Here is a 27,556-nt window from a genome sequence, read left to right on the forward strand (position 1 = left end):
TTCTGTTCCCTACTCTTGTTATCGATCCTCTTTGTTGTGGATTACTCATTAGTTGTGCTTTGAGTCCGCCACTTAGCCGAAAGCTATGGAAGCACTTTGTGGCATATTAAAACTCAATCCAGAATAACATCGTGACACCATCACTTCTCCATAATTGGGGTTGGGGCTACACCTATTGCATTTTATATATCTCCAATAACTACTACTATTAGAAACACCGAGATGCCAAATAAGTCTATACCTTGAAATTTGTTCATTTTCACTCATAAATCTCCCATTGATTCTAACCAATAGTGGTGACAATGACATTTGTAAAACTCAAAAAAATGAAAAACCTACCATATTTATGAATATATTTGCTAATGGGTTTGCTCTCTATGTTTGCCGGTCTTACAACATCTTAGAGGGTTTACCTTGCCATAAGATCCTCATTGTTGTGGGGCTAGGGAAACAACAAGACTTTTTTATTCACGTGGTGTTTTAATATGTGCGCTACTTTACAGGAAAAAAGGTGAGTATTTTGAAACAATTAGAAGTATCATAAACCACAAGAAGTACTAGGTATTATCTTGCTGTCAGTACATCTGAAATTTGTGTGAAACACAAAACCAAGCTAACAGTTATGGCACTAGGATTATAGTAATAAGATTGTTGTAATCTTATAATCATCTCGGATGCACCGTTCCCTTCTGAAAAGGACTGAGAAATGAGATGCTTCCTGGTGGTGATTCTTCAAGAGACTCTAACATCTCATATTTAATCGGTATCAAGTTCAGAAAGCTCCCTTGAAATGGTTCCTTTTTACAACTTTTATCTGCAAAGAAACATCCACATGGTATTATTTGTTGTAAAACTCATCATCATCCTCTCTAAAAACAAATCATATGAATACGAGAACATTCTTACCGAAATGGGACTTCATAGGTCTTTTTGCCTTTCCTTTCTTCCTTAACTCAGCTTGTGTGTTTAAAAAGCCCACAACTTTGATGTAAGTCTCCATTTTTTTTCTCCAAAACTTAGATCAGCATAAAAGAAACAGAAGGAGATAACTCTCTGCTATGCAACACTCACCAATATCAACAGCCTCTTCAGCTTGAACAGCTTCAAAGTTCTTGTAAGTGTAGCCAACAAAGTTCAAATCCTTGGATGAAAGCATCTGTTGAAATGTTTTCGTAAAAGAAGGAAAATAAAAACATCCAAATTTCTATAGGAGGGAAATCAAGAATTCCTTACAATGACTCAAGAGGCATTATAAAATATTGTTGCAAGAAAAACAATAGAAACATTTAACTTAGTTCACATAAAAGGCAACCAAAGCCAGGTATTTGTGTGTACCTTCCGCCAAGGACCAGCTTTTGGAGTTGGCTTTACTGATGTACTGGCAAGCTTGGATAAGATTAAAATATGGATTCAACAAAACTACAATCAGCATTATTCTTGAAGTCATGATTGAATATCATTTTTAGACAATTTATTGAGAGAATCTCAATAAATTGAAGAAACTCCAATTGACAATCAAAAGATTTAATACACTTACCTCTTCAAACTTCTCAAAATTTTGTGTATCTAGCTCATTCTTGACTGTGGGTATAAATGCCGCCTTCATTTGGTAAAGTCTCTCCCAGTGAAGGCTTTTGAACCATGGATGCTCCTGAACATACATATGCATACTATCAAAACTTACTTCATTAAATCTGTATGTGAAAAACACCAAAATGCCCCAACCTTGTTAGGTTTTCTGGTCTTTTCAAAATTTTACTACTCACTTTCCCCTAAGTTTCCAAAAATATACTACTACATAGGGGTAATCTGGTCAGCTTTAAAAACTTGGGGGCATTTTCATAAAGACCCAACAAGTTGGGGGTATTCTGGTATTCTTTTCCCAAATTTTACCAACGCCCATGCAGTTAGAGCATTACCTTGATTTCATCTGCACCCTTTGTGCCCAATCTGTCTTCAACATCACATAGAAGCCTACTTATCAAATCTTTAACATCGGTAGATAACCTCACCTCCTCCGGAAACTTCAAGTACCTCTTCCAGTTGATTATCTACAAGTATCCAAGAGAATGATTATAACAAGAATGTACATTTCATTACCAGATAATGGAATTTACCTTTTACCTTCCTACATGTAGCCATTGGCTCATCAGAATAGAAGGGTGGATAACCTATGAGCATTTCATACATAATGGCTCCTAGGGACCACCTAACACAAATAATGGAAGACAAAACGTAAAAATAAAACATCATTACAATACCTACCATTTTTTATATCTGCACTTGTATGAAAGGAACTATCACAAATATACCACTGGCAATTTCAGAATTCACCAAAAACCATTTCTAAATTTTGAAAATTACGAAACCAACATTCCTTCTTCATCAAATTAATTAATTCTAAAGTAGCAGAGGTTGAAGTATTACTACTTGCCAAGACTTATTGAGATACACATACGTAAGTTAGTATCCCAATAATGCATAATTTATTTCCATCAAAACATCAAAATCAACCTCTTGTTAAGGATATTCACATTCTAGTTTTGTTGTATTTTAAGTGATTAATTGTGTTATTTGATTATTAATTAGTCTTTGTAAGAAGCAATATCACTTTAAAATTTCCAATGAATTATGCTAATTTGACATCAATTGAGGTTTTGGAAAAGGAATGGTGATTTGGTAAGTTTCAAAGTTTGGATTTTCTTTTCTTAAATTTCCAAGACACTATAGTAGTTTATTCATAGCTTTTGCTATAGCTTACCAATCACATTCCGTGCCATACCCTCTCTTAACTAGAACTTCTGGAGCAATGTAATCTGGTGTACCAACAGTGGAATATGCCTGCGAAAATAAAACATGAACAAGTATTGTTGAGACCTATGTCAACAAGTTAAATACATCATGACTAGGACAGAAATCATATCCTCAAGAGCTGAATACAATGTGTACAACTATACTCATTAGTAAACATCCACCGATATAGAATCCTACATGCTATAGAGCATTTAGCAATCCCTCTCGTCTTGTTAGAGCTAGATCCTAACGTAAGCATATGATAAGGATATAATAGATAGATAGATAGAAAAGAAAGGAGAGAGAGAAAGAAGGGTGCTGATCCACCCGACCACCCCCAAGCGAAGGAATCTAGATGGACTCGAGCCCCGATCGGCGTCCCATACCACTGTTGTGACATCGAGTTGTACCTGGTACTGGCACACTTGCTACAAGAGTTTGATCACCACTTACGCAAAGTGTCAAATGAGGGTAGCTAGGCCTCATATTCATAGCCTGACCTAAGCCCCCCAGACAAGTTCACACTTCACCCTTATGGGTTATCCCAATTCCTAGGATTCAAAGTAATCCTCCCTTTTTTACACTCTCGTTTAACCCTCACACTTTATCCACGTGTATAGAATACTATGGCACAATCTTACCACAGGATATTATATGGTCATGCCCGTAACATGTCTTAATAGAAACATAAACAACTAAATGTTGGTTGTCTCTAAAGATCAATTACCGGAAAACCTATTCACACAGTCCTTATTGTTAAAATTTTGCACGGTTTTAAGCATTTCATTCTCAGCCCTTCAGCCAAGAATGACCAAGTTTTTGACATAGAATGTTCATCTTGTGAATTGGGCATTTACTATTGCTAGTGGAAGTATGTAGCACTGCTCAAGGATGTAACATTACCACCCTCCTATGATCTTCAAACCATATCAGCTTCAAATTCACAGTTTATGCACTTCATTAACATGCATATAAATAATAACATGGCAGCTTCAAACAAGAAACTGCTAATGATTTAAATAGCTATGGTTATATGTTCACGATCAATCAAGTTCCCAGATGAAGAGAATTAGATAATCATGCATTATATGATACAGTATTGAGCAGATGGACAGGTGATCATAATAAGTGGAAGAGATTCATGTATTTCAGGAAAAACTCTGCAACACCTTGAGGTTTTCTTTACTCCCCCAAATGCCTCATAGTCTTGGTTATTTTTCTAAATTCCCTTGGCTAAGCCTCAAAAGCAAGAAAACGGGGATGAATAGTCCATGTAATTTGTGAAAGAGATTTCAGGAAATAGTGAAAACTTTGGGGCCTTTGGGGAAGGAAAGTAAAATTGGGGAGCATTTCACAGTTTTTCGTTATAATTCATACCAGCATGCGCCTGTTCTTTTGCCAATGTTGTAACTGTTCTTGCTGGGTACGTTTCCGTATAGATGATGTTTTTCCCTCTGCATTTTCTGCATCATTAATCTTCTCTATAGCAATTGCTTCACTCTCTTGGAATCTTGGCAGCTTGCTACAGTCCAATGGCTTGCACAATCCAAAGTCTGAAAGCTTTACGTGTCCTTCCTTATCAAGCAATAAATTATCGGGCTTAATATCTCTGCAGGAAGAACGTCTAATTAATAACGTATGAACACATAATACATGCAAAGCACAACGTCATGCAGCGCTTCAAGTTGTTTGTGAATGTTGTGATGAATGAATTTTTAGAAACCCTACCAATAATCTATAAAACATGTATAAGAAGTAATGCACTGCCTCTAATTTGCTAATGTGTCCTGATGAGTTAACCTTTATAAACCCTTGCAATGATGACAAAATCAATAACATTTGATGCCATGCCGTTTGTTTGCAAATGGAGTGATGAATTACACCCTGGCTATAATCTGTGGATGTTAACCAACATGTCATCTCCATAAATAAATAAGCATAGCTATTTTCTTATTCTGAATTTTTTTGGGGCTTTTTTTAACAATAATCTGTCTCTCTAAGACACAGTCTATCGTTAAAAAAGTGGTTGGCATTCATAGCAATCTATAGAGCATAATCGCCCCACACTAAATTTCTCGATCAACTAGAAAAATAAAAAGGAGAGAGACATAAAGAGAAAGTTCAACCTATGAATGTAGTTATGCTTATGTATGGATTCTATTGCCAGCACTGTCTGTGCAACATAAAACCGAGCTTCATCTTCAGTAAGAGTATCTTTACGCATAAGCAATGTCATCATGTCTCCACCCTGAAGGTATTCCATGACAAGGTAGAGATAATCTTCATCTTGGAATGAATAATATAGTTTGACAATGCAATTGCTATCAACTTCAGCTAACAAATTTCTCTCTGATTTCACGTGCTCCACCTGGTCATGAAATCTCACAACATATTATTTGGTTTAAAGGGCTAGCACAAAATATCAAGAGAGAAGAGTTTGAAAGAGAAAAGTGTTTTTTTTTTCTTTTTTCCAGGTTTTTTTCGGCACCTCTTATATATCGCTGGCTTTTCTTTCTATTTCCATAAATGCCCTTTAGTTCTCATTATTTCCTCCAATGTATTATGTCACTGATCGACCTGAAAAGAGCTAATTATTTCCATGTGTTATTTGAGAAATCATATCTCCTTTTTCTCAATTATATTTGCTAATCGCGCAATTGTGTGCTAAATGGATCCCTTGCTTCTCTTTCCGGATTGACCGAGGACCTTTAGAGAAATAGCAGAAAATCCAAGGCATTTTGGGAAATAAAGAAAAGCTAAATGGTATTTCAGAGTTTTGCCTTTTTTAGTTATGCTCGATAATACCTGTCCTCTTCGAAGCATTTCAGATTTCTTCAGTTTCTTCATTGCATAAACATGACCTGTTGCCTTCTCTCTACATAACCATACCTGTGCATCAATCAAACTGCCTTCTTATAAATAAACTTCATGTATCAGAAGCGTAAACAATAAGAAATCATGAGTACATGAATATGGTTTTATTTTCGCAGGGTCTATACCTTTCACAAAACACGGGCTCATGTGATCTTATTGAAATGTATGCATACAATACAAACAGTATTCCACCTCTTGTCAGTGGATCAAAGTACAACTCTTATGAAAACATCCTTTTCTCAAGGCAAACTCGGTCATGTTGAGAAAGATCACGATGAAACTTAATCCTCTCCAAATGCATGTAGCCAGCCCAATATAAACATTAATCTTTTCATAGAAGTATCTTTATCTTGGTCTGATTAGGAAATACGTTACCTCTCCAAAAGCACCTCGCCCAATGATTGTCAAAAGATGGAAGTCATCGACCCCCATCTTCCTTCTTTGCATACGCATATACTCAGCCTCTTTCCTCTCCAAAGCTTTCCTCATGTTATTTTGTTCCTCTTCGGTAACATCAGCATCTGCAAGCCTTCGTTCCAGCAAAATCCGCCTGACAAAAGTGCAACTTTCTCATGAGCAGTGAAAGAAAGAGGTTTATTACTCACAGATTTATGCAAAGAAAACGCTTGAGGAAATGTATACATTAGGAAATAGAAGAAATTAAGGATATCTCAATGGAATAAAATTATGAATTTCTTTGCATAAATCTATGACCAACGAAAGAGAGAAATTTTAACCAGAAAATTTAGGAAAGAGAAGAAATGAAAGACGCAGGATATATATACAGTGCAGACTTAGGTCATGATGTTAGGCTAATAAATCATGAATTCGCTGATAGTACAAGCAGATGAGCTTATGTCTATGTGTATTATGGTGGAAGTAAAACAGAAGAAGAAGAATTGTGGAAAATTAAAGAGAAGCTTAGAGCTATATGCAATGTCATGGGAATAGAAATCTATCGCAGATTAAAGAGAAAACTTAAATCTATATTATTAGTGTGAGGGAAGAAAGCTGTAAGAGCAAAGAGAAGCTTACACCTATGCATATTACGATGGCAGGAAAAAAACAAGAACGAGAATAATAATGGAGATTAAATGTGTAAGATGGAAGTCTGAAGACAAGTATATTATGGTGTGGAGGGGGGAATTTTGGATTATGGAAAAACAAAGAGAATCTGAAATCTAAGTGCATTATTTGTGCAAGGGGAGAAAAATGGAAGATTGAAGAAACGGTCAAATCTATGTGTAGCATTACAGTGATGGAAAATGTTGGGATGTGGAAGCTTAAAGAGATGATTATATCATCTATATTATCAGACTTGTGGGAGAAGAAAAACTGAAGATGAAAGAGCAGCTTAAGTCTGTGTATTATAATTTATGAGTTATAATTTAAGTCTGTGTACTATAATTTATGAGTTATAATTTAAGTCTGTGTATTATAATTTATGAGTTACGGAAGCTTGGACAGAAGCTGAAATCTAGATTATTTGTGTGAGGGAAGAACTACATATGTGTAAAAAAAAGCGAGGACAAACGGAGGAGGAAAAGGAAAGATGGCTAAGAAACTTATAAGAGATACCGTTCTCTGCGTTCCTGCATGATTCGTTTCTGGGATTTGTAGTGATTTTCGATGATTTGCTTTGCCACAACCACCTTCTGTCTCGTAGCATTGGAAGGAATATAATGGTCCTTATAGCCATCGTAGAAATCTCCATTCCTCTCAGATGTCAGCTTCTCCACCATGTTTCGGTTATAAAAGCAAGAGAATACGCCTTTAATCGACCATGACCTCATATAATTCGTAGGTTCTATATCGATCATCTCCATTTTCATCTGATGAATGTGGAGAAATGAAATTATGGAAGAATTTTGTACGCAGAACTCAATGCAAGTTTGGTCGTGATGAATTAAGAGCTTTTCCGATTTAACTTGAAGATGGATAAAGATATTCACAATCTGAAATCATAGCTGCGTACGATCCAATATGAGCGAGCTGAATCCATGGATTACTGCCATATGCTGGGAAAGAATGAAAACAAAACAAAGGAAGGAATGAACGAACGGAAGAAGAAGAAGAAGAAGAAGAAGCTTTGCCGAGAGGAAAGCTTCAGGGGATCGTGGAATGTGGAATGTGAAAGAACAACAAGGAAGAAGAAGAAGAAGAAGAAAAGCCAAGGGAGAAAAAGAAGCGTTTCTGAGAGGAAGCTTCAGTGCATATCATGGAATGTCGAAGAGAGAAGAGGGTATGGCGATGGCGATGGCGATGGCGATGAAGATAATGGAGAAGATGAATAAGAAGAAGAAAAGAAGGTTTTCTGAGAGGAGTAAGATTACTCAGCAGCGCATCATCGTGAAATCGTGCGGAAGAAGCAAGAAGAAGGAAGGAATTTCCTACCAACGCTTATGAATTACAAAGTTTGAGCAAACTGTATGAAATCTGCAGGAATTAAGAAGATAAGAAGAATTAGTGAATGAAGAAACTGCAGTAGTAGATTCTGAAAGAGAAGAAGCAAGAATGGAATAGGGAAGAGGATTTTTTGGAAAAAGCTTGGCGGAGAAGCTCCTCGTTTTTATTTCTTCTTCTTCTTCTTCTTCTTCTTCTCTCTGATCAGAAGGAAGTACGAGAAGAAGAAGAAGAAGAATGTGGGAATGAGGTGAGATGGCGATGGCGATGGCGAAATTGATCGCCATGGCGAGCTCAGGCACAGTACACAGAAAAGATTTGTTCGTTTTTTTTCCGTTTTTGGTTTTTTTTAACGAATGATCTACGAGAATGGCCATTAAACCCTAAACTAAATCCTTTTTTAGGGTTTTTTGTTCTTTTTTTAACGAATAATCTCCTGTGCAGGAGGAGGCTGCAGCATTAAAGAATTTATTGTTCTTATGAATCGACAAATTGAATTAAGCTGCCAAATTAATTGAATCCACGATTTAATTAACTTAACTAACTAAATAGGTACCACTCAAAGAAGCCAAATTTCTTAATAATGAATGACACATGATGACGAACCTATTCAAAACTCAAATGTTTTCTGATAATTTTAAGAAGTGTGCTAATAATAATGTAATGGAAGTTCCATAGTACGTAATATACTCGAATGCATTGGAAACCATTCTTTTCCATACGAATGCGTATGTTATCAAAACATTCTTATGTTTTTTTTTTACACTTTTTACTTTAACTTTCTTACCTTAATTTTCTTTTTTTGCCATATAATAAGTAATGAATACAAAAAGTATGGTATTTACCATACTTCAAGGGTGTTTACCATACTCGAACGATTGCAACATTCTCGAATGAGAATGCACGTATGGAACTTATGGTTCATACTATGAATGGAACATCCATCATAATAGAGAGCCATCTCTAACCTATGTCCCTAACATACATAAGTACATATATTCTAATGATCATACATACATACATACGTATATTCCAATGATCATACGTACATACATACATACACACATACATACATACATATATTCCAATGATCATACGTACATACATACATACATACATTCCAATGATCATACATACATACATATATTCCAATGATCTTAAAACCCCATGGTGCCCAATATACCAAACAATTACATATGTCTCACACTTATCGATTGTGTGAAACTCAAAGAAAATATGACTCGAATTTCCAGAAGTATCAATGCCTAAGTGATACTTTGACACGGAGAAAAGCATCGAAAAAATGGCCCTGTGTTCTCAAAATTAGTTGTAGTAAAATACCCCTATGTTAGTTCAATTATCACACGATCTTACTAACGCATATTTGTATTCCACCAATGTATACATGTCTCTATACGATGTTTCTACGGGAGGTGCTTGTTTTTTAACAACATGTAGATTGATTGATCTTTGATCATTTGTGTTGATTATCTACTTAGAAACCAAACCATCATGGTACTCTTTAGAATTCAACCTAGGCCAACATTATTTGTTTTGTGCTCTAGGTTTGTACCTATCTATTCCCTTTTTTTTTTCTCCTCTTTGTTCAAGTGTAGAGCCCTTGGCTTCAACATGAATTACCACTTGCAACAATACACATAAAATCATAGATGATAACCATGATCATGGTTGTTTTGGTCCACTATTATCAGTAGAATAAAATCATGTGATGACTTTCAGTTCAAGAAACTTAATCGTAACCTAGAGTATTAGAAGTAGGCGAGTTCAACAAAAATGGTGCTATTCTACAAGGTGTGAATATGTCTAAACCTTAATCTTCTCTTTGCAAAATGTTTAGTTATTAGCCACCTTAAATTGTGGATAAAGTTTTGTTCGTTCAACTATGTGATTGCCCTAACTAAATCACCTTCACAAAAGTACGAGCCAATTTCAATGCATTCATTTCATGAATGCAAAGCACATCTAGCTTTGTAACCCAAAAACCACACCACACAAGCAAAGAGGCAAGCAATTGCCAAGTTTCTTCATCCAAATCGTACTACTTATGAGGAAACTACTATATCAATATTCAAACATAGAGAATTGGTGTCATTTATGGAAAACAAAGATTTGTCGTTTTGTAGCAAAATGTTTTTGATGTGTAGAAACTTAGCACTCAAAGTCATGTTCTTTGTATTCTCAAGTTTGTCTACACGATTATTCACATGATTCCTTCTTATGACATTGAGTAGAGAAAAAGCAACATATTTTAGGGGAGAGGCACACTATTGGTTTTAAGAATTTAAATTATGTATGATGTAACAAGATTTGCATCGTTTGATAGAGGCCACAATGGAAGGGCACAAAGCTTGTGTGTAGTGAAAAAGCAATCCTTTTAGGGTGCCTACTCTAGTTTGCCAAAGTTGATATTGCTATAGGATGGGATATGAACCTACTACATGATGACCCCTAAACAACCAAAAACATGGTTACAAAAACTCAAAGTGAGACATCAATTCAACACCTAATAGCCTACTTTGTTGGCCAACATGTCATATCCTTGTTGTTGGGTTTTTGGGCTTACCCATTTGCAAGTGAAGCACATTTCATAATCAACCAAACTTAATAGATATGAGTCTTTTCTATGACTCGATGTTATTATAATGAGACTTTTCAATATGTAATAAGATATTGGTGTTCTCTTTAGGAAGTCTAATGGGAGGGTGCCGAGCTCAATATACCAATGTTTTATTGTAGGAAAATTCAAGAGGTAATTGTTACAAAAATGGTTTTATATGAATCATGATGGTCATAGGTCTCCGTGCCCATTTTGAGTATTCTTTGGCACTTGCATAACAGTCCTCACATTTAAATTCATCAATAACTTCTTTACCTGCTAAATCCTCCCTTTATAGCATCTATACTAATTCATTAAGACATTCACAAAGAAGAGGTAATAATGTGTCACAATTTTTATGTGCACACATGCTTGACAGGATAAGTGAAACAGTTATCCTTATAGGTTATCAAAGCTTATTGCTATGCCAATATAGGAGCATGGAGGTCATGTCCATGGTTTGGGACAATAGGCATGTTTCATAGCAGCTGATGGACCATCCCTTCTGGTAATTTGTTTGACAGGGTGTTCGACCATCTTTGATGTACACATTTAGGGTCTCATCAATCTATCCATCTTTCCTCCTAAACAATGACAAGGGTTACACACAATTTGCATGGCTATGATTTCACCATAGACCAAAGGTCTCACAATTAGGACAGGTCACAAGGCGTGTTAGGAGCCTTATCATTTCAGTGTGGTGGCCTCCCATTGGTTCAGAAAAAAACAATCCTTAGCTTCCGAGTGTTGTATCATAGTATTTGAATGTGGGTCTTAAAATACGAGTAACTAGGACATAATACTCATGATGATCTGATCGTAGTTTACCATTTTCGTTACCATCTCTTTGTGAATGCTAACTTTATTTTCTTGCATTAGTTTACCACTGTCATTTTTATGTCTGCCCTTTCTGAAGCCACAGGGCTGTACTAGTTATTAAGGGTATAGATAATACCCTGACCGTGAACTTTCAACTCTTTTCGAACCAACTTCCATCATGAATATACATGGTACAACTTCGTACAACTTCTTTGGTTTACGGAGAATATCGCATGTTGGCACATATCAAGTTTATAACTTCCATGTTGCAGCCAAAATATTCGCTCAATCAACATAGGCTGAGCATTTTCAGGATTCAAGTGAGCATACTCATTGGTTTGTGAACTTTGTGAATCTTTTCAGACTCACTTTCCATGGTATAAATTCTACTTTGGTTATGGAGAATATCACATGTAGGCACATATCAAGTTTTTGACTATCATGCTGCAGTGAAAATAATTGACGAATCAACATAGGATGAGGCATTTTCAGGATTCAACGTACACATTGCTATGTGAACTTTCGACTCTTTCCATCATGAGTATCCATGGAACAATTTCTACTTTGGTTTATGGAGAATATTGAATGTAGGCACTTATCAAGTCTCAACTATCATGCTGCAGCCAAAATATTTGACAAATCAACATAGGATGAGGCATTTTCAGGATTCAAGTGGAACATACTCATCGCTATGGAAAAACCACGCTCAATATCATTGTGAATTTTGCATGCCCCAAGTAGGCTTGACAGAGCTGATAGAAGTTGTTCACATGCCATAGATTTAGAGAGCTGCTCTGCTACGATTAGCTGACCTGCCCGGCCATATAGATCAGTAAGACAGGCCAAATGCTCCTCATTTAGAAGTGGACCATAGGATTTGCTTAGAAGGAAGAAGTATCTTAGGCCATCCTCTACTAGACCCCCGTGACTACATGCTGTAAGAATACAAACAAAGGTAACTTCGTTGGGCTCAATCTCTTGTCGCCCCATCTGTTTGAACAAATTCATAGCTTCTTTTGTACATCCATTTTGTGCACAAGCTGAAAGTGCTGTATTCCATGAAACCAAATCTCGCCTATTCATCAAAGAAAACTGACTAATTGCATCAGTAACACTTCCACACTTCCCATACATGTTGATAAGAGCATTGATAACGATCTCATCATCATTGCATCCACAGTTTAATATAGCATTATGAACCTCTTTACCTTCTTCATAAGCAGCAAGACAGCCACAAGCATCCAGCACACAAATGAATGTGACACTGTTTGGATGAAATCCACCCAGCTGCATTTCATAGAACAGATCCAAGGCTTCTTTGTCATGCTCTAAATGTTTAAATGTTGCTAATAGAGCGGTCCAAGATACCACATCTTGTTCAGTTATTCTCTGGAAAGTCTTCTTTGCATCATGAAAACTGTAAAACTTGTCATACACACTGATAAGGGCTGTTCCAACTGAGGTATTTTCATCACGTTCATCACAAACCATGGCATGATGAAGTATTCGGCCTTCATTCAAATTTCTACATGCTTCCAGAACAGATACAACGGTTACCACATTAGGATTTATGCCTTTCATTTGCATCTGGCAATAGAGATCGATAGCTTCTTTCTCATTACCACTCTGAGCACAAACTATAATTAAAGTGCTCCAGGTCACTACGTTTGTCATTGGTAAATTACAAAACACGCATCTTGCATGAAGTATATGTCCACATTTCCCATAGAAATTGATAAGGGAGTTTCCTAGAATGAGCTCATTGCCATAGCCATTCTCTATAATTGAAGCATGAATAGCCTGTCCAACTTCTAAAAGACCCAAGTTTCCACATGCATCGAGAACACTAAGAAAAACAATTCTATCCGGCTTTATGCCATACCCCTGCATTCGATGGAAGAGATATAGAACCTCTTTAAAGCTTCCATTTTCGGCACAAGACCCCATCAAAGCACTCCAAGTTACCACATTCGGCCGATCCATCTTACTGAATAAATTTCTTGCATCGGGTAAACTAGCACATTTACCAAACATATCAACAAGTGCATTACCTACAGGGAGATTCTTTTCATACCCACATCCTATAATTACCATGTGAACCTTTTGCCCTTCCACTAAATCTCTCAAGTTTGCACATGCATCTATTATAGATATACAAGTAATGTGGTTAGGTTGAAGGTTTGAGACCATAATTTCATGAAACATTTCCAACGCTTTTTTGTCTTGACCATTACGAACATATGCAGCAATCAATGCACTCCATGTGACAACATTCTTTGCTTTCATTTTCATGAAAACACCTTCAGCTTCATGTGTCTCGCCACATCTTCCATACATAGTAATAAGGGCATTCCCAACTATAATATCATCTTCAAAGTGGAATTCGATGATCGAATTATGAATCTTATACCCAATTTGCATGTCTATACATGCATCTAAGACACAAATGAGAGTGACATTTGATGGATTTGATCCACATATTTGCATTTCAGCAAAGTGTTCAATGGCATCTTGGCAACATCCGTTTTGAGCATACGCAGCTATCATAGTATTCCATGCAATAACATCAGGATGTGGCATCTTATCAAATACATCTCTCGCCTTTGAAACTTCGCCATTCTGACTGTATGCTTTAATGAGCACAGTCCATGATACGTTATTAGGGTTTATGATTCGAGCAAATGTATTCTTTGCATCTTCAGTGGAGCCACAAAGGCCATACATTTGGACAAGGCAATTTGCAAGGAACGAAGAAGGGTTTTGCCCATACCTTATGATGATTTGAGAGTGCATAGCTCTTCCTTCTTGCAAGGATTTGTTGTGTCCATATCGTTTCAAAGTCTCGATGACATGGCCAAACCCTACATCTTCTCTCCGCATACCGTCTTTGGAATGGGTTTCTGGAGCTGAGAGGGAGGAGAAGCTTGATGAAGTTCTCTTCATTTGCTCTGTTCTTCTCCATAGCTGTGGAAGCATGAACTCCGTGTCTACTCTGCATTCTCGAGCTTAAGAAGTTTACTCAGGGACGATCCATGAACTAGAACAAAACAAATCCTGGGAGGCCACCCCTGAATTTCTCTTTATTCACCAAGATGCCCCTTAGAGTTTATATTTAGAAATTAGATTCCGATTCTCATTGCGATTGCGATTCCGATGCCATGAGCGGCGCATTGTGTGCAGAGACATCGATTTATTCGCAAGCGAATGTGACCCCTTGATCTGTCGCTTTTAGGCCTCAAATTCAAAAGATTGCGATCCATGAACTAGAAACAAAACAAATCTTGGCAGGGCACCCTTGGGTTTCTCTTTATTCACCCAGATGCCCCTTTGTATTTATATTTAGAAATTAGATTCCGATTCCATTAGCGGCGCATTGTGTGCAGAGACATCGATTTATTCGCAAGCGAATGTGACCCCTTGATTTGTTGCTTTTAGGCCTCAAATTCAAAAGATTGCGATCCGTGAACTAGAAACAAAACAAATCTTGACAAGGCACCCTTGGGTTTCTCTTTATTCACCCAGATGCCCCTTTGTGTTTATATTTAGAAATTAGATTCCGATTCCGACGATTTTGATTCCAATTCCAATTCCATGAGCGGAACGTTGTGTATAGAGACATCAATTTATTCGCAAGCAAAGGTGACCCCTTTATCTGTAGTTTTTAGGCCTTGAATTCAAAAGATTGTGATCCTTGAGAGGTATCCTCCTTCTTCAAAGTCTTTGTGAGTAAAGGCATCATTGGAGCCGGATAACAAGACACGGGTTTTTCTTATCTGTTATGGTTTGTTATCAACCAGGCTATACACATAGTGTCACTAATTGGCAGTGACATGCGTTATAATGGTCCCATCAATTCGGCTATCATTAAATGTATGTGAGTATTTACGTCCATGACAAATGTATGGACCAAGGGGGGCGGGAGGGAGGGACAACATGGTTTTGAGACACCCATTGTGTGTGACTCACAAGTTCAAGGCACCATGTCATATGGACTATACATTGATCCCTTAAACCACATGCACATCTCTCATTGATCCATGAAGCCACATGCATGTCTCTCCTCACCGTTTGTCTCTAACCTTCATCATCTTTAATTCTTTTGACTTGCACCTTCCTTCTGCTAGAAGGTTTCTTTGACTAGTCGATTCCTCGACAAGTTTATTCAACTAAGGAGCCTTAGATTAGTCGTTCTTCGACTAGTCGATTCCTCGAATAAGGAGCCTTCAACTAGTCGAGTCGACAAGTTTTTTTTTCCCCAAAAAAGATACTACATTAGTATTAGAAAACACCATAAGGCTAAACATACAAGATATACCATCAATCCCCTATGTTTTTCTAAATTCTAACCATCGGCTTAAATAAATACTTTGGTGTTGAGTGAACCACTTCACCTTATCAAAACGCCATCTATAGAATATACCTATGTCCCAAATGGCATGAAACTCCAAACGCTTAAGCTCTGCTTGATGCGTATTACCTTTTATACTATCCAAAAACCCTCTGAGATTATGCACAATCTCTATCCAAATTCCTAAATTTATTTGGGCATGTCTTTTAGTCACATTTTGAAATACCTTCAAACATCGAGCCTTCCAAATATACCAAATTGTAATACTACTTACCAATTGCCATATTTGAGGTTTATCAGTTTGTATTTGTGGATTTAGAGTGATCAATTTTTTTTCCATCAAACCATGTCTCATCACAATAGCATCTACAACCTCCTCCTGTTCATATACCATAGGTTTATCATGTACCACCGCCCATAATACCGCACCCCATGTATACACTGTTGTAGGATATACTAGAGTTAATAATTTTATGATTCGTTTCCATATGTCCAGAGCAAAATCACAACTCCACAAACAATGTTTAGCGGTCTCTATTACATCTATACAAAAAGGGCACATATTGTCTACATTTCCTTTTCGCCACCCATTAATTGGTATAGCATTATGAACCAACGACCATCGAAAACAAATTAACAATTTTCCTACTCATCTTTATACCCAATAGCCATTTCCAAAATTGTTTGAGATGTTGTGGAGAAAGTCCATTTCATCTCCAAACAACATTTGCAGTTGGTACTTTCCATGATCTAGCACCTAATATTTTCCTACCAATTGTCATAGAATACTGAAAGAATGGCATGTATTTGATGTGATCTTGCACCTACACCTTCCAATACAGTTCTCTAGGATCCCAAGTTAGTCTAGATATTGGTCTCCTTTCCATAATCCAAATCCTCCAAAAATAATTCACCTTTTGAGGATCCAGGTCTAAGACCCAATTTGATCCATCATTTGCAATCATCCTCACTTCTTTATGCAAACAAAACCTAAACAAATAATTTTCCTTAGGTGTAAAGATTAGCCAACCATCATCTTGTACATCAAAACTCATACACTCTTGTTCCCCAATATAGGCTTTAACTCCAATTAAAACATCCAATGGAGTAAATAAACCCATCCACTTATGTGTAGCAAATCCAATTTGCATCTGAGTATTAAAAAGGGCATTTTGTATTGCAGAATACATTATCTTCCCACCCCTTATATTACTAATTAGTATCATTGGTTGATCTATAGGTTTAGACAGAAATGTTGTCCATGCACCTATAGACTCTGTTGGTCCACAATCTAATTCGGCCCATGCACATCTAGTACGCATTCCCAACATCTGCCCTCTCTGGTCAATCAACCATGAATTCCAAATCAGGGGTTGTCTACAGAATTCAAATTTTGTTTTTGGCAATGTCTTAACTAAATCAAGAGAAATATCTTTCCATGCATTAAGAACACATCGAGCAAATCTCTCTTCCCAGTTTGTGGCCATAACCAATTTATTATGTTCCATAAAAGCCCATCTAAAACTAGGCCTCCAATCTCCACCAGTTTTGGGACAAAACTTTTGCAATTCATAAAACAACAATTATTTCCAAGGTTCCGATCCTGGCAACAATCCTCGAATCACCAAATTTGCAATCAAAGCTTTGGACTGTTGTAATGGATCTACAATCCCTAATCCTCCTTGATCCAATGGCTTAACAATTGTGGACCAAGAGACTTTTGCCCCGGCATCACTTCCATCATTACCATACCACACATAATTTCGAATCAATCTTTGTAATTGTCCCATACATGATCTTGAAAAACTCCAACATGACATAATATACCAAAGAATAGACAACAAAACTTGATTAACAACTATCACTCTACCCGCAAATGATAGTTTAGTTTTACTCCAAAACAATAGTTTTTCCTGATTTTCAATAACAAAGAAGCAACCTGAATTTCTGAAGAAATATTCAAACCTACTTGACATCCCAAATATCTAATTGAAGTGCCCTTGGGAATCCATCAGAAATCTGGATGAGGACTCCATTGTGGAGTTGTGGAATTGGACGACACCCAAAAACCCACTGATTTATTCCAATTAATTGATGCACCTGAAGCCATACAAAATGTTTGCACTACTATGTACATTTTCTGTAGATTATTATTTTGACCATCCAGATACAAACTTGTGTCATCAGCAAATTCTACATCGACAACATTTGTCCCATCAATCGGCTTTGACAAGTTTCTTCGACTAGTCAATCCTTCAAAAACCTCATTCAACATCTTTTTTCTCCGAGTCGTTTTCTTCTATGTACTCCCCTTTCGTCTCCTCCATCTTTTCAACACTCCCTAGTCCAAGGCAACCATGTTCCTGCTCAAGTAACACATACATGCGCAATTACACAACGGGTCGGCCTATGCATGCGTGAAGAGCCAAGATGGGAGGAATTCCATCCAATTCATCACAGTAAGGCCCACCCATGAGCATAACCGGAACTCCATCAAACGCGAAAACCAAGAGGATTTTTTATGTGGTCCCTCTTGGTTTTCACCTTTGAGGGAGTTCCGGTTATGCTCATGGGTGGGCCTTACTGTGATGAATTGGATGGAATTCCTCCCATCTTGGCTCTTCACGCATGCATAGGCCGACCCGTTCCACCACATAAAAAATCCTCTTGGTTTTCGCCTTTGAGGGAGTTCTGGTTATGCTCATGGGTGGGCCTTACTGTGATGAATTGGATGGAATTCCTCCCATCTTGGCTCTTCACGCATGCATAGGCCGACCTGTTGTTGTGTAATTGCGCACGTGTAATTCATCATAGTAAGGCTCGTTTTTAAACAAGGTTTGTTCAATGATTGACTCACGAATTGGAGTAAGTCAATTTTTAAAGAAGGTGATAATAATCAAGTATCAAATTATCATACTATCATGGTGAGCTCAACTATTGCTAAATTGTATAACACTATCATGGAACACAAGGTAAGTGCATGGGTTGAAAGTCAAAACAAACAAGCACTTGGGTAAACATGTTTTAGACCAAAACACTACACGGTAGATCATTGTTACGAGCATGAACATAATTTATCCTGTGGTAGTTTGTATGGTAGCATTCTGCACACGAGGATAAATTATGTTCATGCCCTTAACTATCATCTAGTTACATTTAGGGTAATTATGGAAGAAAGTTGATTATAAGGAAATAGGCTCTATTGTTGGTTTGTTGATTTTAATAAAGCATTTGATATAGGACCATGAGGTGAGCTTTGGAATAGAATGGTAGAAATTGGCATACCATTAGAGTATTGAGTTGCTATTGCAGGATCATATGAGCAAATTAGATGCCAACTAAAAATTGAGAATGAAATCAAAGTGATTAGGGAATTATGTTCTTTAACTAACCAAAGTTTTGAAGACGGTATAAGCAATCAAATTTTTCATGTCTATTAAGGAAGCAATCAAAGCGTGTGTAAGTACCCTCGAGGAAAAATTAGAAATAGTTACATTGGGAACAAGGTCAAGAACAAAATCAATCAACTAGTCAAAATGCATCATCCATCCCTCCTAGCCACCAACATAGGTAATGGCATTCTCCAAGCATCATGAATTGCACTTACAAGTCGAAAATGTTGTCAACATCTTCATTGGGGGGTCGACCCTTGGAATTCTTAGCTTTCTCAACAAAATCGTACACTTGACAAATCTTTATGAAAAGACATAAGTGACACTCCATAAAGTAGGCACATCAGTCTTTCCCTTTCAGAAATGCTATCCTTGTCCTTCAAATACCTATATTATTGGTCATTTAGTGGGTTCTTAACCTCGTAGCAAAGAAATTACTAAAGGTTTCTTTGCATATATTGATGACCAATTTCCCAAGGTACACCAATGTGTTTTCATTCCATGGAATGAGATAGTGAAAGACCTCATGAGAGTCAACGGCCGAAGATTCGGGTTAGTTGATTAAGTAGGAAAGTTTTGCTACTTGTTTGATTCCTATAATCAATTTAGATCTTTACAATCACACAATGATTCATGGATGATGAGAGGAATCACATTGTACTTCATCATGGTAAGTTTGTGAGAAGTTAGATTACATGCTACCCATTATAACCACATACTATAACGTATACGGGGCATTGAGGATTCATCCTTTATGTATCCAAGTCAAGGATCCCTACGAGAATATGGATGGCATTTACATGGAGTAGTTTGCATCCAAGGATATATGTAGTCAATCACATTCATGAAAAGACTACATAATATGCCTTGGTATTAAATGCTAAATTGCGCTAAAATTTTGGTTTCATGTGAGTCACAATTGCACAGAATTTGGTAGTAGTCTATGAAATTCTCGATTAGATTTGTGAGCCATGGGCATAATCGAACCTAGTTTATTAAGGTTTATAGGTGTTATGCAAGGAAAAAGAATGTATTTTTTAATGTGTTCTAGACATTGAGCTTCCCTTTTACTTGCAATGGCAGGAATACCAATCTTCTTTCTATATCACATCAGTCTTATGAGTAGCCTTGCAACAACTTTATAACAATATTATGTAAAGAAAACACGCTGAGCTTTTGACCGATGGATTGTCAAAATATTTAAAGCTTTTTGAACCTTAAATAAAGTAGTTCTATTAGCATTGTAATGATTTACTTTATAGTAAGACTTTATTGTTCTAGGAAACATAAATAAATGTTTTTTTTGAGTTGAAGGGTCATTGGGTGGTCATGGTGGCTTGTTTCAAGATTGTTAAATATGGAACATTCCCAACATATTTTGAGATATTCGCATTCATGGGGCCTCCCAAACGAATCATATTTTTATTTCACAATAAAAAGGGGATATTTTTAGTCGCCAATAAATAGGAGACTTAACACTAATCATATTTTTATAATCTATTAATAAGTGATTGTTCTTTTTTTAGTGAATGAATTCATTTTAATTATATTTATTTTGCAAAACGAATGGTTTTATAATATTCTTTGGGGCCATTTCTTATTCTCGACTATTGCAAATATCACACAAGGAAAATATCACGAATATCATGCATGTGTCAATCTATGATTCTCACGTTATGTATACATATGTGTCCAACACATCAAAACAATTTTGGAATGCATTGCAATAAACTCTATACAAACAAACGTTATGTTCATTGATAATTATGGTTGTATCAACTACCTCACTTTTTGAAGGGTAGATATTGCTTTAAGTTACCAAGACAATTAACAAATTACAAACATAGAATAGCAATAAAATAATAGATTCAATAATTTGTGAGGTAGGATAATGCTTCTTGTGAGCTACTTATTTCTACATTATTAGTATGGGGAGCAATAAAATAATAGATTCAATAATTTGTGAAGTAAGATAATGCTTCCTATGAGCTGCATATTTATCCATTATTAGTATGGGGAGCAAAACATCATAATTTTAATAAAAGGGGTTGGAAACCATGATGACAATCAACAATGATCCTTTGTGTTGATAATGTACTATGATTTCTCAATATAAGCTAAGGCTATAATTTTAGCACGTTGTTTATGGACACAATCATCTATGTGACTTTTAAATGTAGTTCTAGTTTATGGTGAAGACAGGTAGATATATTGTATCATCTGAAGAAATGCATAAGTTATATCTTACACTACAAGGGATAGGCCAACTTGCACCTCGATCATCACACAACTTTAAGCAAAGTCTTTGGCTTCACACGCGAGAATGACATCCCCAACTTCACATATAATAGAGTAAGATGAGTCCAAGCTCAACAGTGTCTTGCCATTTGGACTATATAAGAACTAAAGTCATGCATGATTCATTGACGTAAAATAATCTTGACTAGATTATGAGCTCGCAAGATAAGAAGCTCACCCATGACTTCTTCACCAAATGAATATAGCCATCATATTACTTCATAATATCTTACACTATAAGGGATAGGCCAGCTTGCACCTCGATCATCACACAACTTTAAGGAAAGTCTTTGGCTTCACATGCGAGAACGACATTTCCATCTTCACATATAATAGAGTAAGACGAGTCCTAAGTTCAATCATTAGTGTCTCGCAATGTCTAGACTCTAGACTATATAGAGAAGTTAAAAGATAGGTATTACATTGAGCCAAGGTGACTAACCAATGAATATACATGTTAATTATGAGGACACCTAGTAGTAGTAGCATTACATGGAGCAAGGAAATATTAATGGTAGGATGTGCCATCATAACCAGTGTGCTATGGTTGGAGGGGTTGGTACTAGTGGCTGCACAAGCCGAGAACAACTTAGCTCTTTCCGATGCCGCAAACTTCTTGGATGCCGGCCTCACGGCCCTCGGTCTTCTCACGGCACTCGTCATTACTATCATGAGGGGCCGGCTCGATGCCGAGAATGGAACCCGGGACCTCCTCACATTCTTAAGGGGCAACCGTTCAGTTCTATCCACCCGGACACTAGTGCCGAAATCAACATCCATTAGCACACCGGACTCTATTATACCGGGATCAACGTGGCACACGTCTTCAGGAATTACCTTGTCAAGCTTGCATTTGGGCAGCCAAGCGCTGGTCATTGTGGAGGAGGCGTCTCTCGTGTGTGCACGCCAGATGTTCGGCTACTATTCGGGCGTGTCCGGGAAGACGGTGGACATCATCCCGGCTCATTGGTTGCACCGTGCTAGCAAACAAGAGCCATCCAGGTACTTTGTGCTCACTCAATTTAAACAATCTAGTAAAAGAACACAGATTCAAATAGCTCTTACCCTTTTTTTCTACCAGGTATTCTTGCTAAACTTTCTCACTCACAATGTGTTTTTATAACACATTTAACATCTATGCTGCATGTTTGGCCTGACCAGCCCCAACCATTCCAACTACACTATAATTAAAATGCTTGGTCTACTTGCCCAATGCGTGGATCCACCCGGAATGGGATGTAAATGCTTGGTGTTTCAATCATGTTTGATGGCGTCTTATGAGCAGGTGCAACTGCCCAACTACCCGATCCACCGGAATGCGATGCAAATGCTTGGTGTTCAGTCATGTTGATGGTGTCGCCGAGCATCTCTCCAAAGTGGCTGAGGGCGCATGTATCCGGCTTGACAATGATCTCGACGCGCTCATCACCCAGTCGTGTTGTTTTTTCAAATGTCACGGATATCCGAAGACATTGTACAACTCGCAGGGAATTATTGCGGATCCGGAGATCGCCACAAGTGGTGCATCGCGTGCCCAAACAGACACTCCAGGTGCGATCGCCCTCATCAAATGTGTTTCAGATCTCAATGTGGACGTAGACGGCATGAGTGGGTTCATATTAGTCGAGGGCGACACTAGCGAGGGCTTAAAATGGTCCGAAACCTTAATACAAGCGAGTGTAACCCGAGACGCCAGTGACCGCGGTACTACCAATGCATTCGTTCATAGTTACAAGAGAGCTCTTGAAGGGGTGCCCTCAGAGCTAGAGTCTACACAAACGATGCGCAACTCCCCTATCTGGCTCTCCCGCCTCGGCTCATTCCTCGTCGCCTCCGTACTCGTCCTACTCTTCCGAACCGACCCATTCTCGAGCATCCTCTTGGCACGCCGGACCATGAGAGCCTACATCCTCGACAGCACAGCCACCAAGCTGCCACTCGAATTCTTCGTAAAGCAAGCAAATGTGCAAGGCGTGGAGAGCGAGAGACGAGCTTTTGTCGTGTTCAAGCGCAAAGACAATTTTGTGCTATGCGAACCGAGGAGAACATTGTTCTGGACGGGCGCATTCCCTGAAACATTGGTTGTGGTCATGTGGCTCGGTGCAGTTGCCGCAGTTCCATGGTTCCATCCCACAGGTGGTAGTTACCTAGTCGGCGCAACAAACTGGGCTCTCTTATTAGGGTGCAGCTTTGCATTAGTTGCTAGTTGCATTAATGCATTTGTGTGGTCCGTTCCATTCATCAACAAGCTAGCGAAACAAAATCGGTGGACATTCACGTCGTTGGTAGCAACGGAAAGAAGGACATTGTGGGGGCTCGTCGCATTGGTATGTGCAATGATGGACATGGCAAGCTTAGCAATAGCTGTGATATGGGTTTGCAAAGTGGACACCATCATCGTCGTTGTGGGGCGACATTGGCTTACCACCATCTTCCGGTGGTTGTTGCTTCTCGCCGCATTGTTGCAATGGTGGTTGGGTGTGGAGGCGCTTGACATGATTATTTCTTCATCCACAGGACAAACAACCATGAGGATCATGCCATATGCCCTTACATTCTTCCGATTGCTTGCCCTAGTTGCAGGTGCTGGCAAATGGGCATGACTACTTGTGCTTGCTCATACTTGTATTTGTTGTACATCATCAATTCTGTTGGAACATGATAATGATGCAATTGCCTCGTATTTGAAAGAAACCGGTTGTACATGCTCTAAAATTTAAATAATAAATTTATGTTTTTCACATGCTCATGTTTCATGAACTATATATGAGCTACATGTTTTTGTAGGAAAAGAAGGAGATAGATAGAAAGAAAAGAACACAGAGAGAGAGAGAGAGAGAGGGGGGGGGGGGGGGGGAAAGAAGAGAGAGAAAATGAGGGGAAAACACTTAGATTATGATGAAAACCTCTTAAGGAATTGGAATGGATCATGCTTTATAAAGTGTAATTTTTTGGACATACGGGTAGTTTGGTAAATTTGAAACTTCAAGGGGCATTATGGTAAATAGACGAACTTCCAAGGATATCTTGGTACTTTTCCCTAAAAAAAACAAACAAATTGACGTGAAAGAGAGGCAAGGGAAAAATCGAGATGCAAGGAGAGCATCTCGCTACAATGATGGCTACGACCATGGACAAGATGATGCAAGAAAGGGAGAACACGACCGGCCTAAACCAAGCCATGGAGATGGTCATCAGGACGACGGGTCGGTTCAATGGAAAGGATGTCTCGCCCTACCTAGAGATGTATAAAGTCGAGATGTTGATGAGGGACATCCTTGAAGCAAAGCAATTGTGTGGCTTTACGAGAGTGGTGACGTTGAGTCTCCATGGAGAGATACTCGAGATGATTGTGGTGAGCCGCGATTTGGAGGACTTCGAGAGAGGGTCGCTTGAAGAGTATGACCTAGATGACTCCTTAAGGATGACCAAAAAAGACCTAATGGATTGGATTGAGTTCCTTGGGAATGGGAGAAACACAATAACGATATTCCAAGAATTTGAGAAGTGTTTCACTCACCTCTCGACGCTCATATGATAGTGCTTGACACAAGTAAAGTCCTATTATTTCTCAATGTGGTGGAATTGCAAGACAGGGAGGAAGTCGACTCCCTACTTGAGAACGGAGATGGGCTCTCCATGGCCCAATCCATGGTAAGAAGGTTATGCAACCGCTTCGACAAGTGACATCAATGGTACGATGAAACCTCCACAAGTGGCAAATGCCTACTAGAAAAGAGACGTACCTTGCCGGAGTCCCTAGATCCCCTGAAAAGAGGATCCTAGATAACTCGGGGCTAGGGCCTACAACAAATGTGGTGGAAGGATCAACCATTTAAGATGGTGCAAAACCTCCAGATAGCTGCATGTGGTGTGGCAAGGTCATCTGGAGGTTTTGCACCATTTGGAGGTTTAAGATGGTGAGAGAAGGTGGTCGTCCACCTCAAGGTCGGTGTCTTGCAACTACGAAAAGCTGCATGTGGTGTGGCAACCCCAACCACCTACGAAGAGAGTATGAAGACTTCCAAGAGGCCTTACAAAGGAATATAGTCTATTTTGTGGGCAACAGGGTCCACTTGACGGAGACTAGGCGTCCAATGGAATTGAACAAAGGTCGGGGAAGAATGAAGACTCGGCTGAGGGAAAAGACCGAAGCACGACACGGTCGAAGCCGTTCGCTACTCGACATCGTCCGGTATATAAGATTTTGATGGCAAATTTTTATTTTACACTTACTAGCTCTTTTTTTGTGTGGAAGGTTTTGATGTCAGTTTTTGAGTCAAGCTCCAGCCCTAAGTTGGTCGGGCTCCCGGTGATAGAGGCTAACCGTGAGTCAGAGCCTCCTAGTGGCAAGAGTCTGTCGCCGATCAGCTCTTTTGATGGCGCACTTTTCTATTATGTAGATCGCTTGCGCCCTCGAGGACGAGTCCTGGAGTGTCCAATCTTTATGATTTGGTAGTAGTTAGAACTTAGAGACGAGCCATGCCATGCCATGCCATGCCATCTCATCTCATCTCATGAGATGATGGGTGGGCTACCCCCCATCCTTTTCTATACATACATATGTACATACATATTTATGTACATACATATGTATACATACATATCTATCTCCCTCCTCTCTCTCTCTCCCCCTCTCCATTCTTATGGACTACTACAACTACTACTAGAAATAGAAAGTCATCATCATCATCATCATCATCATCATCCCACAGACACAGTCTTCTTTGCCGACCTCTCTCCATCATTGTCTACATCCATGGTACCTCTCTCTCTTTCTCATACAGGTTTTGGCATTCTCTTCCGGTTTCTCGCTCTTTACTTACTTCTCGTGACTGTTTTCTTTGGGTTCTCTTTCCCTCTTCCCCTGTATCCTGCATGTTTTTTTTGTTTTGTTTAGGGTTTCTCTCTCTCTCTCTCTCTCTCTCTCTCTCTCTTTGTCTCATTGCGTATGTAATTTGTTAAGAGTATCTCTCCCCTCCCCCAACCCTCTCTTTATGCGAACTGTTTATGGCATTTTCTTACAGTTTTGAAGCTATACGATGCAATTAAATGCTGTAATGGTTTTTAAATAACAAGTTGCTGCACAATCCATGGTAACTATGGGTAAAAGGCATTTTTTGCTCCGAGCTTTGTTAGATCCTTTGCTGAAGAAAGAAACAAAGGAAGTTTCATACAGAGGATTGATTGCCTGAATTTCGTAATTCTTTCATTTGAATTCGCAATTCTTTTTTCTGTATTTGTCAATACTTTCCCGTTTATCCTCTTCCGTCAATGGGGCCATCCTTCTGCTTATGTTTTCACAAAAATTCGTGCAAAACATTTCATATGAAATATTGCAGAAATCTAAGAGTAGAATCATTACTAGCATATATTTCCGCTCAGGATTTTACAGTTTCGTGCATATATTTTTGATATAAAATGTATGTAAAAGAGAATAATAAAATGATAGAATTTGTGCCTCTATATAAGCTGCAAATCCACCCAAAATTGGGGTTTACACATAGTAATTGAATGAAGTATTCTCTCCAGGTCTGAAACATAGGTGAACACATACTCTTCTCACCATACTAACTCATCTCAACCTTGAGCTTGAGCAATTGGATGTCAAACCAGCCAGCTTTCTTGCAAGATGAACTTGAAGAGATCATTTATATGAAAGCAACCTGAAGGGCATGAAGCTCATAGTAAAGAATATCATATTTGTTTATTTCCAAGACAGTGTATGTTTACATGTGAATTGCTTGTAAGGACATGCTAGAGATCAACAATTTAAAAGCTCGTAGGTGGGTCTTTTGTGCTTGGGAATGGCAACTTGAGGAGTCAATGTGATAGTTGTGCATATTACAAGAAGCTCATGGGTGGGTCCTTCATTTACTTGCCCTTGCATGTTGTTGACATGTTGATTGCTTGTAAGAACATGCTAGAGATCAACAATTTAAAATCTCAGTTGAATGCGGAGGTTGAGATGAAAGATTTGGGCATTCCAAAGACAATTTTGGGAATGGAGAT

General features: G+C 38.3%; 3 protein-coding genes across 3 annotated transcripts; 1 reads left to right on the forward strand and 2 right to left on the reverse strand.

Moving 5' to 3' along the window:
- Window positions 1-567: 567 nt before the first annotated feature.
- Window positions 568-7,515, reverse strand: LOC147855045 (uncharacterized). Its single transcript, XM_087331591.1, has 13 exons — window positions 7,246-7,515; window positions 6,043-6,217; window positions 5,599-5,682; window positions 4,920-5,161; window positions 4,171-4,402; window positions 2,762-2,841; window positions 2,125-2,209; window positions 1,920-2,051; window positions 1,538-1,651; window positions 1,336-1,386; window positions 1,072-1,156; window positions 907-957; window positions 568-814 (listed from the first exon to the last, which is right to left on the reverse strand). The coding sequence occupies exons 1-13, from the start codon at window positions 7,497-7,499 to the stop codon at window positions 666-668; spliced, it is 1,734 nt and encodes a 577-aa protein (XP_087187717.1). The 5' UTR covers window positions 7,500-7,515; the 3' UTR covers window positions 568-665.
- A 3,293-nt stretch (window positions 7,516-10,808) lies between these two features.
- Window positions 10,809-14,532, reverse strand: LOC147855046 (pentatricopeptide repeat-containing protein At3g09040, mitochondrial-like). Its single transcript, XM_087331481.1, has one exon. The coding sequence runs from the start codon at window positions 14,480-14,482 to the stop codon at window positions 12,119-12,121; it is 2,364 nt and encodes a 787-aa protein (XP_087187607.1). The 5' UTR covers window positions 14,483-14,532; the 3' UTR covers window positions 10,809-12,118.
- Window positions 14,533-21,921: 7,389 nt separating this feature from the next.
- Window positions 21,922-24,289, forward strand: LOC147855047 (uncharacterized). The gene is made up of 2 exons (XM_087331780.1): window positions 21,922-22,546; window positions 22,830-24,289. The coding sequence occupies exons 1-2, from the start codon at window positions 21,999-22,001 to the stop codon at window positions 24,145-24,147; spliced, it is 1,866 nt and encodes a 621-aa protein (XP_087187906.1). The 5' UTR covers window positions 21,922-21,998; the 3' UTR covers window positions 24,148-24,289.
- The last annotated feature ends 3,267 nt before the right edge of the window (window positions 24,290-27,556 follow it).

This window comes from Azolla caroliniana, unplaced genomic scaffold, assembly GCF_043228905.1.
Source record: "Azolla caroliniana isolate FFs.n. ecotype wild unplaced genomic scaffold, voAzoCaro1.0.p SCAF_15, whole genome shotgun sequence".
Lineage (NCBI taxonomy): Eukaryota > Viridiplantae > Streptophyta > Polypodiopsida > Salviniales > Salviniaceae > Azolla > Azolla caroliniana.